Source organism: Daldinia caldariorum (genome assembly GCF_022478825.1).
Source record: "Daldinia caldariorum strain CBS 122874 unplaced genomic scaffold F4812scaffold_18, whole genome shotgun sequence".
NCBI lineage: Eukaryota > Fungi > Ascomycota > Sordariomycetes > Xylariales > Hypoxylaceae > Daldinia > Daldinia caldariorum.
This window is the reverse complement of record NW_025953054.1, coordinates 561,922-575,895: the sequence shown is the minus strand read 5'-3', so window position 1 is coordinate 575,895 and position 13,974 is coordinate 561,922. Positions and strand designations below refer to the sequence as shown.

The 13,974-nt window shown below is 48.9% G+C and overlaps 3 protein-coding genes across 3 annotated transcripts; 1 reads left to right on the top strand and 2 right to left on the bottom strand.

Moving 5' to 3' along the window:
• The first annotated feature begins 237 nt into the window (after positions 1–237).
• Positions 238–3,930, top strand: F4812DRAFT_154186 (uncharacterized protein). The gene is made up of 4 exons (XM_047929747.1): positions 238–599; positions 708–1,103; positions 1,201–3,374; positions 3,440–3,930. The coding sequence occupies exons 2-4, from the start codon at positions 714–716 to the stop codon at positions 3,798–3,800; spliced, it is 2,925 nt and encodes a 974-aa protein (XP_047787098.1). The 5' UTR covers positions 238–599; positions 708–713; the 3' UTR covers positions 3,801–3,930.
• A 4,164-nt stretch (positions 3,931–8,094) lies between these two features.
• F4812DRAFT_452827 (longevity assurance proteins LAG1/LAC1) lies at positions 8,095–9,603 on the bottom strand (the record flags this gene model as incomplete). The annotated part of the gene is made up of 2 exons (XM_047936403.1): positions 8,095–8,589; positions 8,668–9,603. 2 exons carry the CDS (start codon positions 9,601–9,603, stop codon positions 8,095–8,097), a joined length of 1,431 nt encoding a protein of 476 aa, XP_047787097.1.
• Positions 9,604–11,040: 1,437 nt separating this feature from the next.
• On the bottom strand, positions 11,041–13,554 carry F4812DRAFT_154172 (pH-response regulator protein palH/rim-21). The gene has a single exon (XM_047929746.1). The coding sequence runs from the start codon at positions 13,413–13,415 to the stop codon at positions 11,142–11,144; it is 2,274 nt and encodes a 757-aa protein (XP_047787096.1). The 5' UTR covers positions 13,416–13,554; the 3' UTR covers positions 11,041–11,141.
• Positions 13,555–13,974: the final 420 nt, after the last annotated feature.

Here is a 13,974-nt window from a genome sequence, read left to right as displayed (position 1 = left end):
TGACTTTTTTCTCACATCGTCCCCCTCCTCCAGTCAGAGCATAGAGTTATCCACTTCATTGTACCCCATCCTTATACAGCAACGAACTGAGCCTATCGTGCTCGACTGCTGTTTGTTTGGATCCCTAATAAAATCGTGCCATCCAAAGGGTCACCTATAATTCAACCCCCCCCTGGCGCAGATCCTGGCTAGAACCGAGCAACAAGCTCTGGTCACTTGCTTGATTCCCTCTCTCACTCTCATAGACGGGATCACCTCGGATCAGACAGACCCTTAATTCTTTCCCTTTTCCCTTCTTTTATTAGGTACGCTAGTCTCGAGTCAGTCTGCTCCAGAGTTGTGGCTTTCGCCACTAACACCGTCTGGTGACCTGCCCCACCAGAACATGGACTCGGGATTACACTAACTTGAGCCGAGCTTTAGAACACTTGACTTTCAATTTCTTGTTGATTTCTTGAAAATCACCCGCTGCCGTAGGCAAGCATCCAAAAAGGCATCGCAGTCAGGCAGTTGCGGGCTCTACTGCTTGAAGAAATTGGGGGTTGTGATCGTGTGTGTCTGCGGCAATGACCCAGTACAAGCATTGTCATCAGTAATATGTACGTCAAGCACGCCTTGCAGCATGCAGTGCAATGCTCGAGTCCCATTTGTGCCCTTCTCTTACTTACCACCCGTGAACATTTATGGCTGACCTGCACGTTTCACAGAGCAAGATGGCGGAAGTCATCATCAACCCTCCCGACTCCCTGGCGGAGAGGGTTCGAGACATCACTCAGTATCTTTACCCGGACCTCCTTCTGTTTGTCTTCATTGTTGTCGGCGCTACCCACTCCGTCTACACCGCTATGCGTAAGGAGGATGTGGTTGCACCTACTGTTCGAGGCCCAGGCGGCAAGCCGCTACCAGTCACCAAGAGGAGATTGTCCGACGACGACGCGTCGGAACCTGAAAAATTCAGCCCACATGCTAGGAGGTTTTTCCAGTATTCTATGATTGTAGCGACCTCGACATTTATTGCTATGGGCGGTGCAATTGCTACACGTGCCTTGATCCACAGGGACGCGGAAGGCGAACATGGCTGGTGGTGCGGCGAGCCGAAAACTGTAAGCTACTTTCTATTTATTTATTTATCTTATGCTCTATTTCCTAAAATATCTATTTACGTCGGGATATTCTTTTGTTAATCTGATAAAATGTTAGGTGTTTGTGCTCGGATCGGCATTTCTTTATGTGTACTGGACTTTGACGATGTTCGACTGGAAAAGTAGCCCGAGCCTGGTTCATATCCTCACTTGGAGCTTTGCGCTTATTGGGGAAATCATCATCTTCGTTTGCGACGCGGTAGTCTTATCCGGCCCCCATAAACTCATGGTCAATCTCAATCGTCAAAAATACGTGATTGTAAGCGGCCTTAACAAGTGGGATATGGTCGACCTCGGCCTATCACTCGGAAGAATCGCTATTCTGGTCGGTATGCTCCTAGTTTATTATACCATTATCCTTATAAGAACCCGGGAGCAGCCGGAAAAATACGAGCAAGGGCAGGAATATCATTACGAAGCTGACGAATCCACGCCACTCCTGAATGGCGACGCTAATGGCTACCGCACCAATGGACATGCTTCTCACCCGGGCGCAAACGGCGCCGCCAACGGTAACGCTAACGGCACTGCCGATGCGAGCCACCCCATGGTTGACGAAGATGCCGGGTTTTACCGTCCGGAAAAGCTACCGCATACCACCTGGTTTGAGTATCTTCGTGGTTACTCCGTTTTTTTCCCGTACATGTGGCCTAATAAGCAACTGCGGCTCCAGATTATTGTAGTAATCTGTTTCATTCTATTAGCTCTGCAGCGATGGGTGAATATTATGGTCCCTTACCAGATCGGTACGGTCACCAACCAGCTCTCTGGAGATGATCTGAAGGATGGCGAGAAGCGTACGATGCCGTGGCTCCCGCTCGGCTTGCTCATTCTGTATAAGCTACTGCAGGGCCCGTCTGGGCTTTTAGGATCTTTGAGATCTCTGCTATGGATTCCCGTTTCTCAGCACACGTATCGAGCTCTTACCACATCCGCATTCGAGCACGTGCATTCCCTAAGCCTCGATTTCCACCTAGGAAAAAGGACCGGCGAGGTTTTATCAGCGTTGAACAAGGGCTCTTCGGTCAACTCCTTCCTCGAGCAAGTTACATTCCAAGTTTTTCCGATGCTCATCGACTTGTTTGTTGCTATCAGCTACTTTTACGTCAGGTTTGATGCCGTATATGCTGTCATCGTTTGCGCAATCACATTCTATTATTTGTTTTTGACAATACGAATGGCGTCTAAGACCGCCGACCAGAGGCGAGCCATGTCCAACGCGGACAGGGAGGAAGAGGCAGTCAAGAATGACTCCATTATCTCGTACGAGACGGTAAAGTATTTCAACGCGGAAGACTTCGAATTCAATCGTTATAGAGAGGCCATAAACAATTTCCAAGTCGCCGAGGCCAAGGTTACGTGGAGTATAAGTACGATGAACATTTGCCAGTCGTTGGTTTTTATGATAGGGATGCTGGTTGCCATGATGCTTGGGTCATATCAGGTAACAATGGGCACCCGAAAAGTAGGTGACTTTGTTACATTGATGACCTACCTGAGCCAGCTCCAGGGTCCACTCAACTTCTTCGGCACATTCTACCGTACCGTCCAGCAAGCCATGATATCCGGGGAGCGTCTCCTGGAGCTTTTCAAGCAACGTCCGACGGTGGTGGATCGTCCAGGCGCCGCTAACGTCACTTCGTGTGAAGGCCGTGTCGAATTTTCTAAGGTCAAATTCGCATACGACAAGAGGAAGCCTGCGCTTAGGAATCTCACCTTCACATGTGAGCCCGGCACGACTACGGCGCTCGTCGGCGAGTCCGGTGGCGGGAAATCTACCCTTTTCCGACTAATGTATCGCTACTTCAACTGCCAGGAGGGTAACATTAAAATAGACGGGCGCGATATTAAGGATGTCACTATCGATTCTGTTCGACGCTACATAGGAGTAGTGCCGCAAGATACGGTATTATTTAACGACACCCTCATGTACAACCTGAGGTACGCCAACCAGCATGCGACCGACGACGATATTATTGCCGCATGTCAAGCCGCCAGCATACATGACAGGATCATGTCTTTCCCCGACGGCTATAACACCAAGGTCGGAGAGCGAGGCCTTCGCTTAAGTGGCGGTGAGAAGCAGCGGGTTGCGATTGCCCGAACCCTGCTTAAGAATCCTAAAATTATCATGCTGGACGAGGCTACATCGGCTCTTGATAGCCACACGGAGCAACAGATTCAGTCCCGACTAGCTACCATCGGCCGCGGCCGTACGTTGCTAATCATCGCGTAAGTTCCTACACTTATAATATTTAATGATAATAAAAAAAGAGAGACCAGCTAACCGAATCCAGACATCGTCTATCTACTATTACCCACGCAGATCAAATTCTTGTTCTGCATCAAGGAACTATCGTCGAGAAGGGAACGCACGAGAAGCTTCTTGAGCTTAATGGTCGATACGCATCTATGTGGAATCGCCAGGCAAAGGCCGAAAAAGCAGCCGAGGACGCACGTAATGCGACGCGTAAGGCTGAAAAGCTTTTGCGAAAGGCTAATATCCCTTCTCCTCCGGGAGACCACCACAACCGGAATGAGCACTCTAACAATGACGACTCGAGCAGCTCGTCCGATGAGTCTGTTACTCTCGGACGACATGGTAGTCAGTCCGATTCTACGACGCCGGTTGAAGGCTCCCCTCGATCGACCCACTAATTCTAATGTTCACAACTGCACAACTGACTCGGGCTCGATTCATGTCCATATTCCCATTTTCCGCGATATATAATTTTATTGCCTAATGAGCTTCTCACGCACCCGGGCTACCGGGTGCTGCATTAAACATGGCGTTTGGTGGCATATACAGAAAAAGACGCCTCTACATGGGAGGCTATCAGTGGCTTTGCATTTCCGGTTATCACGATACTTCGCGGCGATACCAAAAGACTCATGTGATTCCGTCTTATTTAATTCGCTATCGTTGTTCGCACGGCAGACGATCAGTCATGGTCATGGCCCTTTGCATGAAAAAAAAAAAAATTTGGGGCAAAGACGGGATGGAACAGGAAGGAAAGGATACGGAAACAAACCAATGTCGGGAGGGGGGGGGGAGGGGGGAGTGCTTCTGCATTTTTTTTTCTTTTTTCACACATCCATTTTATTTTTTACTTTTCTGGTCCGGATCAAAGTCAGTCGGGTTTGTTATTGGCTTTTTCGAACGGTGGGCGGAGTACCACCTTAATGAGACGATGACAGGCAGCATTAGCAGGCGTGCGATGAGAGACGAGAGACGAGGATTTGCGGTAAGGGAGGGGGAAGCGGAATCAGTGTATTTGCAAATGGCTAGACCCTATAGGTGGCTTTACACCCCATCCACAATGGACTGACTGTTAATACCGGAAGCAGCTTATTTCTGACATCTACATGGGAGTGTGTGCTAGATTACCTACCTACCTACCTACCTGACGTAATGAATAACTTCTCGCTCAACTAGGTACTATAGGAAAGGTTGTATGTGAGTATGTGAGGCTGAAGATTTCATAATTAGGCTGCGTATCAGTTTGATGGACGACGTTGCAGTCTTGGTGTAACCCTTACTATACCAAATGTTACTTTTCTTTTTTCCTGTTTCTTTTTTTCTATCACCCAACCACTCACCCACCCCTGATCTTAAAACCACCGACCCGACCTACCCGCCCCATCCGCACCCGGGATTGTCTCGGTTACAGCTCGCGTGCGGCTCGCGTTATTGATTTTTTTTTCTTTCGATGCCGGCAAAGCGGGAGATCTGCCATCAAGGCTAATATATATATATATAGACCCAATAATCCCCTTTACTACGTACCCCCTTTACTAGTAATTCTTGGTAAGGTTGTATTTTTCGAGAATTTTTCGTCGTCTCTGTTTTTTTACTGACACACCCCTTACCTACCTATACCTAGGATAGGCATAGGTATAGTGGGCGTCAGACGAACGCGCGTACCTGCAGGCGGTAGCATCGTGATGGGGATGGGGATGGGATCTCCCTTGTAACGTTGCTTGTTCATGTTCTGCTTGGGTAGGGTGGATGGATGGGGACTACGTACATTATGTGGGCGAGGTGACGGTGACAGTGACAGTTATGGGGATAGGGGGCTGGGGAAGGGCGTGAGATTAAGTGTGTGATGCGATGTGATGCGATGTGATGTAGACGGGGGGGGGAGGGGGATAGCAAGCAAACAAGCAAAAGCAAAGTACGCAAGCGGGCAAGCAAGTAAGCAAGCAAAGCGTGGGAACTGGGGAACGGAGAATAGGAGAGAATAATTACCAGACGACGGGTGGATGTATGAATGAATGACGAGCAGAGCGATGTTACGGTGTGGGTGAAGGTGAAAGACGGGTAAAGTAAGGTAAGGGTTTTAGTCAAGGTGAGCGAGAGAGATGGAGATGGAGAGAAGCCACATACTACTACCAAGTAATTACCCTACCTACCTACCTACCTACCTACCTACCTAGTAGATATTATCGCCGCTAGAAGATGAGACGGGATACAGAATAGTGTAAGCTGCATATGAACAACATCACGAGAAGAAGAAAAAAAACCAACCCGAAAAACAAAAGTCCCGGCTTGAGAACGGACCCTCATCTTCTCTTCCTGCTTCCCTTGCTTTAGTTCCTTTTTTCGAGATTTTTTTTTTTCTTTTCTTCTTCTTTCCGTATAAGGGTCCCTTGTCACGCCACGCCCACGCCATGCCCATCCCGCTCAGATCGTCCGCGGTCTCGTGCGGTATATACCTACATACCATTCATACCTAACGTACCTCTTACATGCCTACCTAGGTACCTACACAAATCCATATCCACATCAATCTATCCATACATAGTACATGTGTGCATAGGAGAGGGCACGGAACGGACGGGGCTCTCGGCCGAGAAACAATATACCTATCATTGCGCCCCAGGGAATAAATATTCCAGAAGCTGAATAACCTGAAACGGAAAGAGAAGAAAAAAAAGTCACACCTAGCCCCAGCCCCAGCCCGAGGAACTTTTATTAATACCTTAGGTACAAACTCCCTACCTACCCTAGACTACACTACACTACCTAAGAAGAGTATGATGTGGAGCAGAATAGGTACCTGTATCCGGAGACCCTCAGGGCCCAGCTAGATTTTTTTTTTCTTCTCCCGTTCTCTTTCGTTCCCGAGGTCCTGGTGGTCGGGACACAACTTCTTCGACAGAGGAATCTAGGTACCTACCTAGGTACCCGCACATACTATATTGGGGGTTCGGTTTAAAACTTACTGATTACCTACTATTACCACGAGTATCTTGTTTATCTAGCTGCTTTGTCAGTCAGTCAGTCAGTCAGTCAGCCTAGGCAGTATATGTTAGGATATGTTAGGCTAGGCTAGGCTAGGCTAGGTTTAGGTGGGTGGATTAGGTGGACGGACAGATTAGGCGGACAGACACGTGTATGGAACTGAGGCGGCGGCGGCGGCGTACGATACGATTTAACTAGTGTCTATAATAAGTGCTAGTTACGTATGTGCTAAGTCCTAAGGACTTTGACTAGGTACCTTAGGTACCCAACCTAAAGGCGGACAAAACGCAGTTGTAGTAATAGTAGCAGTAGTAGTAGTAAGTTAGGTAGTCGGTCCGTTGGTCGGCGGTATCCGAGAACGGAGAACACGTGGTTGGGACGGCGCAGACAAGACAGACGGACGGACGGACGGACGGACGGTGGGGAGGAGGAGCAGGTTTTGCGGTGAAGGGAAGAAGGCGGAGAAAGAAGAAGAAGAAGAAGAAAAGTCGCTCAGCTCCTAGAAGCCAGGGTAAGGGAAAAAAAAAAAAAAAGAAAGGCTAGACAAGGTGAGGCCCGAGGACCACCGCTGCCCCCCTCTTCTTCCTTTGCCCCGTATCATTCATCGTGACTTTCCTATTACAAGGCCTCTAGGTACCTTATACGTACCCGATTCTATCTATCTATGCTCCATTAACGAGGCCACTTACATAACCGTAGTATATACACAACGAGTTAGTCCAGCGGGTGTACTAGCTGCACATGTGCGTCGCATATGGGACGTACGTACACACACACACATGCTTAAAAAGAACATAAGCCAAACCTCAAAGCCGGAGGAACAAAACGTATCAGCTACACAAGGCTAAGTAGGTAAGAGACGATACAGTTTAAAACGAAAGGGGGGGAAGGCGGATCCTAAGTCCCTTTTACTTTTCGTAAACAAAGACCTCAAACAAAGACCTCGGACCCGCCCTCGTCTAGGTTATCCCGTTCATCCGTCTTCTATTAAGAATTATTTATTTATATAGGTATATATAAGAGGGGGAGGAAGTTTTTAGTTCTGGTTTTGGGTATGAGGTTTGAAAACTATCGTGCGTAGGAAGCGGGTAAGAGAAGAAGACGAGGAGGAGACAAGAATAAAAAAGAAAAGGACCAGAGAAAATGTTCTCTCTTCTCATGATGCCAATTGCTTCGTTGTTGGTCAAAAGCCAAGCCGTAGGTAGGTCCAACCTCTCCGTCATCAGTACATTAAAGTCAGCGAGACAGCTCTCGTAGCACCTAATCCCAAGCATGTGGTAGTAGCAAAGCCCGTTCCTGAAAAGCCGAGCGCTCCAGGCATATTGGTCCCAACGTATTCCCATCATCCGACATAGATCAACGGCTTCCTTTCGTGCTCATCTCGTACCCAAGCGACCAAAAGAAATCTCCCCCCATATGCGCCGTTCCCATGACCCCGTGAGCGAATGGCTTGGGATTTTAAACCCCATTCTCTCTGAACGCCCGTGCCTATGATCGTGTAGCAAGGTGTTGGGCGTGCCTCCTGGTACCCTATTCTCGTAAGGAGCTGCGTATATAGCAATTCCAGCAGGTCACCAGCAGTCTCCTCTACGCCCGCAATATATGCTGAAATGCCGTATCGTGTTGTTGTACATACAAGCCCCCCCTACTGATTAATTTTTTACAAGCGAATGTTATGAATGGAAGGCAAAAAAGTTAGCGAGTCTCCTATCGAGAAGCCTTCTTTTTCGATGCCGACGCTGCCCCGTTTGATCGGGTCTTAACACCGTTCGCAATGCCATTTCCGTTAGCATTGCCGTTGAGTAACGGTACAGCCTCGGTGCTTTGCTTGATTGCCTTTGGTTTCTCTGCCGTCGTATTCTCCTGCTCCTCCACGTCGGACTCTTCAGCTTCAGACCGGTCGTCGTCTGCTTCCTGGTAGACGATGAAGCGGTAGGCGATCCTCACAATGAAGAAGAACCAGAACAGGTTGAGAGCCTGCAGAGACGACAAGAGGACCAGAGTGATGACGAAAGAGAGCTGACACTTATACTGCTCAGTTTCCCAGTTGAGCTCGTAAGGTCCGACGGTCCTGAACTCGGTGAATAGAGAGTAGATAATGCGCAGGTTGAGGTAATGACGTAGGTAAGCCCACGAGGTCATGAAGATGAAGAAATAAGGTCCCACCAGAGGGTGATCGATGTAATTGAGAGTTTTAGATGTCTGTTCGAGCCATTTATTAGTACTGGACGGGAGGAACTTAAAGGGCTAGAGGGAAATAGAATGAATTAGAACACTTACCGCGAGGAAGAAGTCACTTATGTCGTGGGTGATATAGACAGCTAATCCTATGTATGTGAAGTGGAAGCGGTAGCTGAGTCCGATAAGCATCAGGCTGACGATGTGGTGGCCGACAAGCTCCTTGTAATCCTTGCGCGGCTTCTCCATACCGAGCAGCAGAACAATAGCCTGCTGAGCCCAGTAGGCAGCCTGGAATAGGTAGTAGAACTTGAAGGCAGCCTCGTGAGTCTTGTGAGGGAAATTCTCGTACATGCCGCGGGTGTTGAAGTACCATACAGGGGTTCGGCTCATGACGTACATACCGGCCGGACCCAGAAACGCGAAATAGACGGCGGTATACATCTGCTCCAGGAAACGCGCCTGTTTGGCGCGCGACTTTAAGCCTGCCTTCCTGGCTAGCGGACGGAGAAGCTCTTGCATGATAAATTCGCGGGTGAAGGACAGGACGACGGTGTAGAAAGCGACCAAAGCGACATCCCAGGGTCCCTTTCCATATTGGGGGGGCGTGTCGGGGTCGGCGCCATCCTCGAGAGGGAGCTTATAGGAGAGGAAAATGAAGTGATGTATAGGGTTCGATTCGGTCGGATTGATGGCATACAAGGACAGGAAGACGGCTAGGAGGACTAGAGGTAGGACCCAAGTGTGCTTCAGAGCGAAGTGCTTGCAGCGACGCAAAAAGGAGCGAGCTTTGCGACGCTTGGAACCCCTCTTGGAAACTTCCTTGCCATCCGGTGTGGATGGCTTTTGTGCGTGTCCATGTGTCTCCTGGAAGCTCTCGAGGCTGGATTGCAGACTAGGTGCGCCCGTATCTCCTACCCTGATGTCCGCCCCGAGCACGCTCGACTTCCTACGACGACGCGCATTTCCGTGATCTGCTCCCGAATGCAATTGTTCGACCGAACTATTGAGGATAGGGAAAGGTTCCGGAGGTGCCATTGTCGCAGAAGTTGATCCTATCGCGGGAAGACGAATAAAAAAATAAAAATAAAAATAAAAAGAGGACTGCGACGATAAGACACGCAGCAGATGACGTGAGGATACCGTTAATTGGTATTTCCTTCGTTAACGATCCCGACTGCCTAGGTAGTTGATTTCGGGGATGCTTAAGGAGTGAAAGCAATCCAAACTAAGTGAGGTTTTAGTTGTTGGAGAAGGAGGGAAAGGAAGAGGTAGTTGGAATAAAAATAAAAAAAAGTAGTGCCAGTTGCCAGTTGCCAATGCCAATGGCCCAGTTGCTTTGCATGAGATTTGATAAGTTTTTATAGGTTTGATAACCAGATTGCCAGATTAGCAGTTGACGGACTACCTACGACTACGCCCCGTTAAGGAAGAATAAACAGCAAAATAAAACTTTTTTTTTTTAAGTTTAGACCCTTGTTCTGCCAGAAGCGCATAGCGGGGCAAGCATATGATTTCCGTAGCCGTTACCTTTTAATTAGCGAGAAGGGGTCCAGCTACCATTTTGTGATTTATCATTGGTCCTTTTCTCCCTTGCCAAGAAGCATTACTTAATACTGCAGAATACATATGTCCCCTATTCGGCTTCCGCGGGCTTGAATCTCGACCGAGGCACCGGCGCATTGCTCGAACAGAGAGAGTAGGTATTCAATATTCAGCATAACTTTCTGCGTTCTCCTTTTTTTTCTGCTTCTCTCGATGTGTGTGTGAATACCTATCAGATGTGCATAGCGTCGGATGGGGATTTCACGGTGCGACCTTCTTACACGTGTCTCCTACGTAATTGCGGCTTATATCCACCCTGAAGTAGTAACTCACCGCTAAACTAAGTAAACACCATAGGAAATATAGGAACTCTTATAGGAAGCATAGAAAGCACAATTCAATAATCCAAACTATGCTATACATTAAAGGCTATCATTAAATTCACCTTAACTCAATTATGACAAGTTACCGAATAAGTTGAGTCAAATGTGATAGAGTTAAAACAAATTTGACAGATGATGACGATACCTTATTGGCTTCATATTTCATGACCCGGATACCTTGCGGCAAATCATGGTAATGTTACATAGGTAGGTAGGTAGTTAATGTAACTACATGCTAACTACAGGTACCTAATGTTATAACTAAACTAACATCGTTTCGATGAAAAGCTTCTCCACTAATAGCCTTCATTCATTTCGCTGGTCAATGCCAAAATGCGCCGTCGATGCTCCCACTCATAATCCGAGTGAAAAAAATGCCGAAGATGCTCCTATATACAGCGGCCCAATGCCCGCCTTGTCGAGTACGCTGGTTATACTCGTGTAAGTTTACTCCATCAATACAGATATATTGCAACAGACCAAACCAGCGGTAAGTGGCCATGATAATGTTTGGTCAGATATCCGCTATTCTCTGCCCCTTTGAAACCCAATGCGCCCGTATAAATGCAACCAAAACAAAACAAGCACCCCAAGCGCCACGCTACCATTACATCACAGCAAGATTCGATAGAGTTGGATCGGAAATGTCTACACAGGCGATGATGCATGGTAGTCATCGCCTAGTATATCGTCCACTGGTCGCCTTTCGCTGGTAGTTCTTTCTCGTTGGTCGCCACCATTCCTATAAGTTGGGGTCGTCGACGAGTTGGTATCGCGCGTATTAAGCGGCCTATGAGCGTATGGGCTATTCCTTTCCGCTGGACCTAGACTCGGCCTGGGTGCGGTTGATGCCGTACTACTATGTCTAGATACGTGGTGCAAATGTGGCCTGGGTCCGGTCGTACTCCTTGGCGAATGCGCTGGTGGCGAGGAGGCCGATATTCGTTGCCCATGTGCCTCTATTTGTAGTTCCTCTTCCTCCAATAGTTGGGCGAGAGCTGCCCCGCGACGCGGAGGCGCGGGTATGACAGTCACTGGTAAGCTATCCGTATCGGGAGTTGGCCGAATCCTTTCTAGAATTCTCTCTGCTTGGGTGGCGGCAAACATTTCTACCCGTCCCCTAAAGTCCCATCTACCAGTGCTTTCGTAATTACGCCGAGGCTTCGGTTGCTTAGGCATCGTGTGTGGAAGAACCTCCGCCGGGGGCTCTTTTGCAGCACGCTGGAATGGGTTCAAGTAATTCCAGCGGCTCGAATGCCCTTCCGCCCCCTTGTTTCTTTCCGTTGCGCGCGCTGATGAGAGTTGTTGTGATGGCGGTATGTTCCCAGGCTGCTCATTGCTTTCTGCTACTGGACTTGATGCGGATGAGGTCGCACTATTGCTTCTAGACAAGGGTCGACCGTGCCTATCGTCTGTAGTCCTCGAAGTCGTCTCTGTAAGGGGCTGGTATCGCACCGCATAAACGGTGCTATCAGCGCTCGCAGTATCCGTCCTGCTTACCGGCGTAACTGCTGGAGGCGGTCGAGACGGCCATAATGGAGGTTGTAAAAACCGTGTGGCCGACCTGCCCGTCGTAGTAGCTTGCTGCTTCCCATCCGGACTATCCTCCGTCCTCGACCTATATCGGCTAGCGATGGATGACATGGCCGGCCACATATTGCCTCGACTACTTGATACTGAACTGTTACCACTTTCCCCCTCATCATCATCCTCCTCGCTTTTTCTCTTGTTCTTTCGCCGCCGAGACCACGAAAGATCCGAGGGAAATACTTCCATCATTTCGTCACCGTCGAAAACCTCCCTGCCTAACACTCCATCCTTTTTTTCTTCCCGTTCCAAGGCTTCGATTCGTTCAACCCACTCCCATACCACAACACTTGCTGCAGCGGCACCGACCCATCTAACATAATCACCCCATCCAGTGAATTCGGGCTTCGCTATATCGAGGACGAAGAAGATGACGGGAACAAGAATTGATATTATGGAAAGAGCTGCCATTAGGCAAATATTCTTCATGAGGGGGTGATAGAAGGCATATCGCTTCTTCATGAGTGAATAATAGAGCACCCACGCAGCATATAACAGGCCTAAAGATAGTTGAAATAAATAGCTAAGCGCTGGCACAGCATCCGTAAAACTGCGTGGCCTAGTGTTTCCCTGCTTGGTATAATGGAAGCTATTAAGGGCACCGAAAATAACGTCCAAGGTAATGAGGGAGAAGGCCGTCCACTTGATGATAACCTTCTCGCGCTGTCGGGGGAATAATCGTATAAGTGTCTGGGCTTGGGCCAGCCAAAGGAACGTATCGGAGATAAGCTGGATGGCCTTCAACTGGGTTCCTCCCAGCACATCCTCCTGGAGTTGCTGTGCGTTCTGAATTCCCAACGCATACTGTTTTTCAGCTACGCGGAAAGTATCCGCTGTAGCAATGGATAGAGAGATAGCGACGGTTAAAGCCGCGACCTTCTGTAACCACGGACGTCCCCCAATGCTAATACCATTTGAAGGTCCATTCGTAAATCCACGTCGGCCTAAAACGACAACCCCTCCATCAAGAAAGGATCGAGGCGCAATAACAAGCATGATTAGAAGCAGATAAGCAAGAACGGTCGTGGCAGCGAGGGCATAACATTGAGGAAATATCGAAGCGTAGAAAGGATCGCGAAAGTCGGAGAATTGGGGACCGGAATCCGATGATGTTTGGTCCAAATCGAAGGCTCCATTGGCGATGATAGCGGGTTGAGGGAGGGGGGTAGGGGTGCAGAGAGGCGAGTACACGGCGTTGGCAGTTAAAAAGGTCGGTTCGGCTCCGGGGATGTGCAATAGACCGCTCGAGGGGAGGGTATAAGGGGTGCAAGAAGCATCTAGAGTCAAAGTCGCCGTAGCAGCCACCCTGGGCTGCCGAAAGTAATGCGAACCCATGATTGAGGGGCGAACAAGCAGCCAGTCGCTAGGCGACGACGTTCAGGCACTTGCGATGCTACCGCGAGGCATTCGCCATGGAATAGGGATAGCCTACGAGGGCTTAGAGAACGCGACGGGCCCGTGTTAGGTAGTCGAGTCGGTTGAGTCGGTCGAGTATTGTTGAATGCGCGGCAATAAAACTCTCGATTTCGCCCAAGACTGACGATTTTCACGCGATGACGAATCCTTCTTCCAATTATAATCCCCTTCCGTCAATTCAATTCTCTCCTCTTTTTTAATCGTTTTTAAAACTCTGTATTAAACAAAATGGTTCGCTCGTGTTCGCTAGCCGGGATGATTTTCGTCGCTCTTCTAAGATTCGAGGTTGATGTCTGGGCGCCCAGAAGTTGTAAAAGAAACGGGAGATGGGAAGCCAACAGGAAGCCAACGAGACGGTTGGTCGGGGGTGGGCAATAGCAGGCCAAAATGACCAAAAGGGCCAAAAGGGCCAAAAGGACTTGCCTGAACGCCCATCGCATTCGACCCCTGCTAAGTGGGGAAAAGCAGATAAATGGTA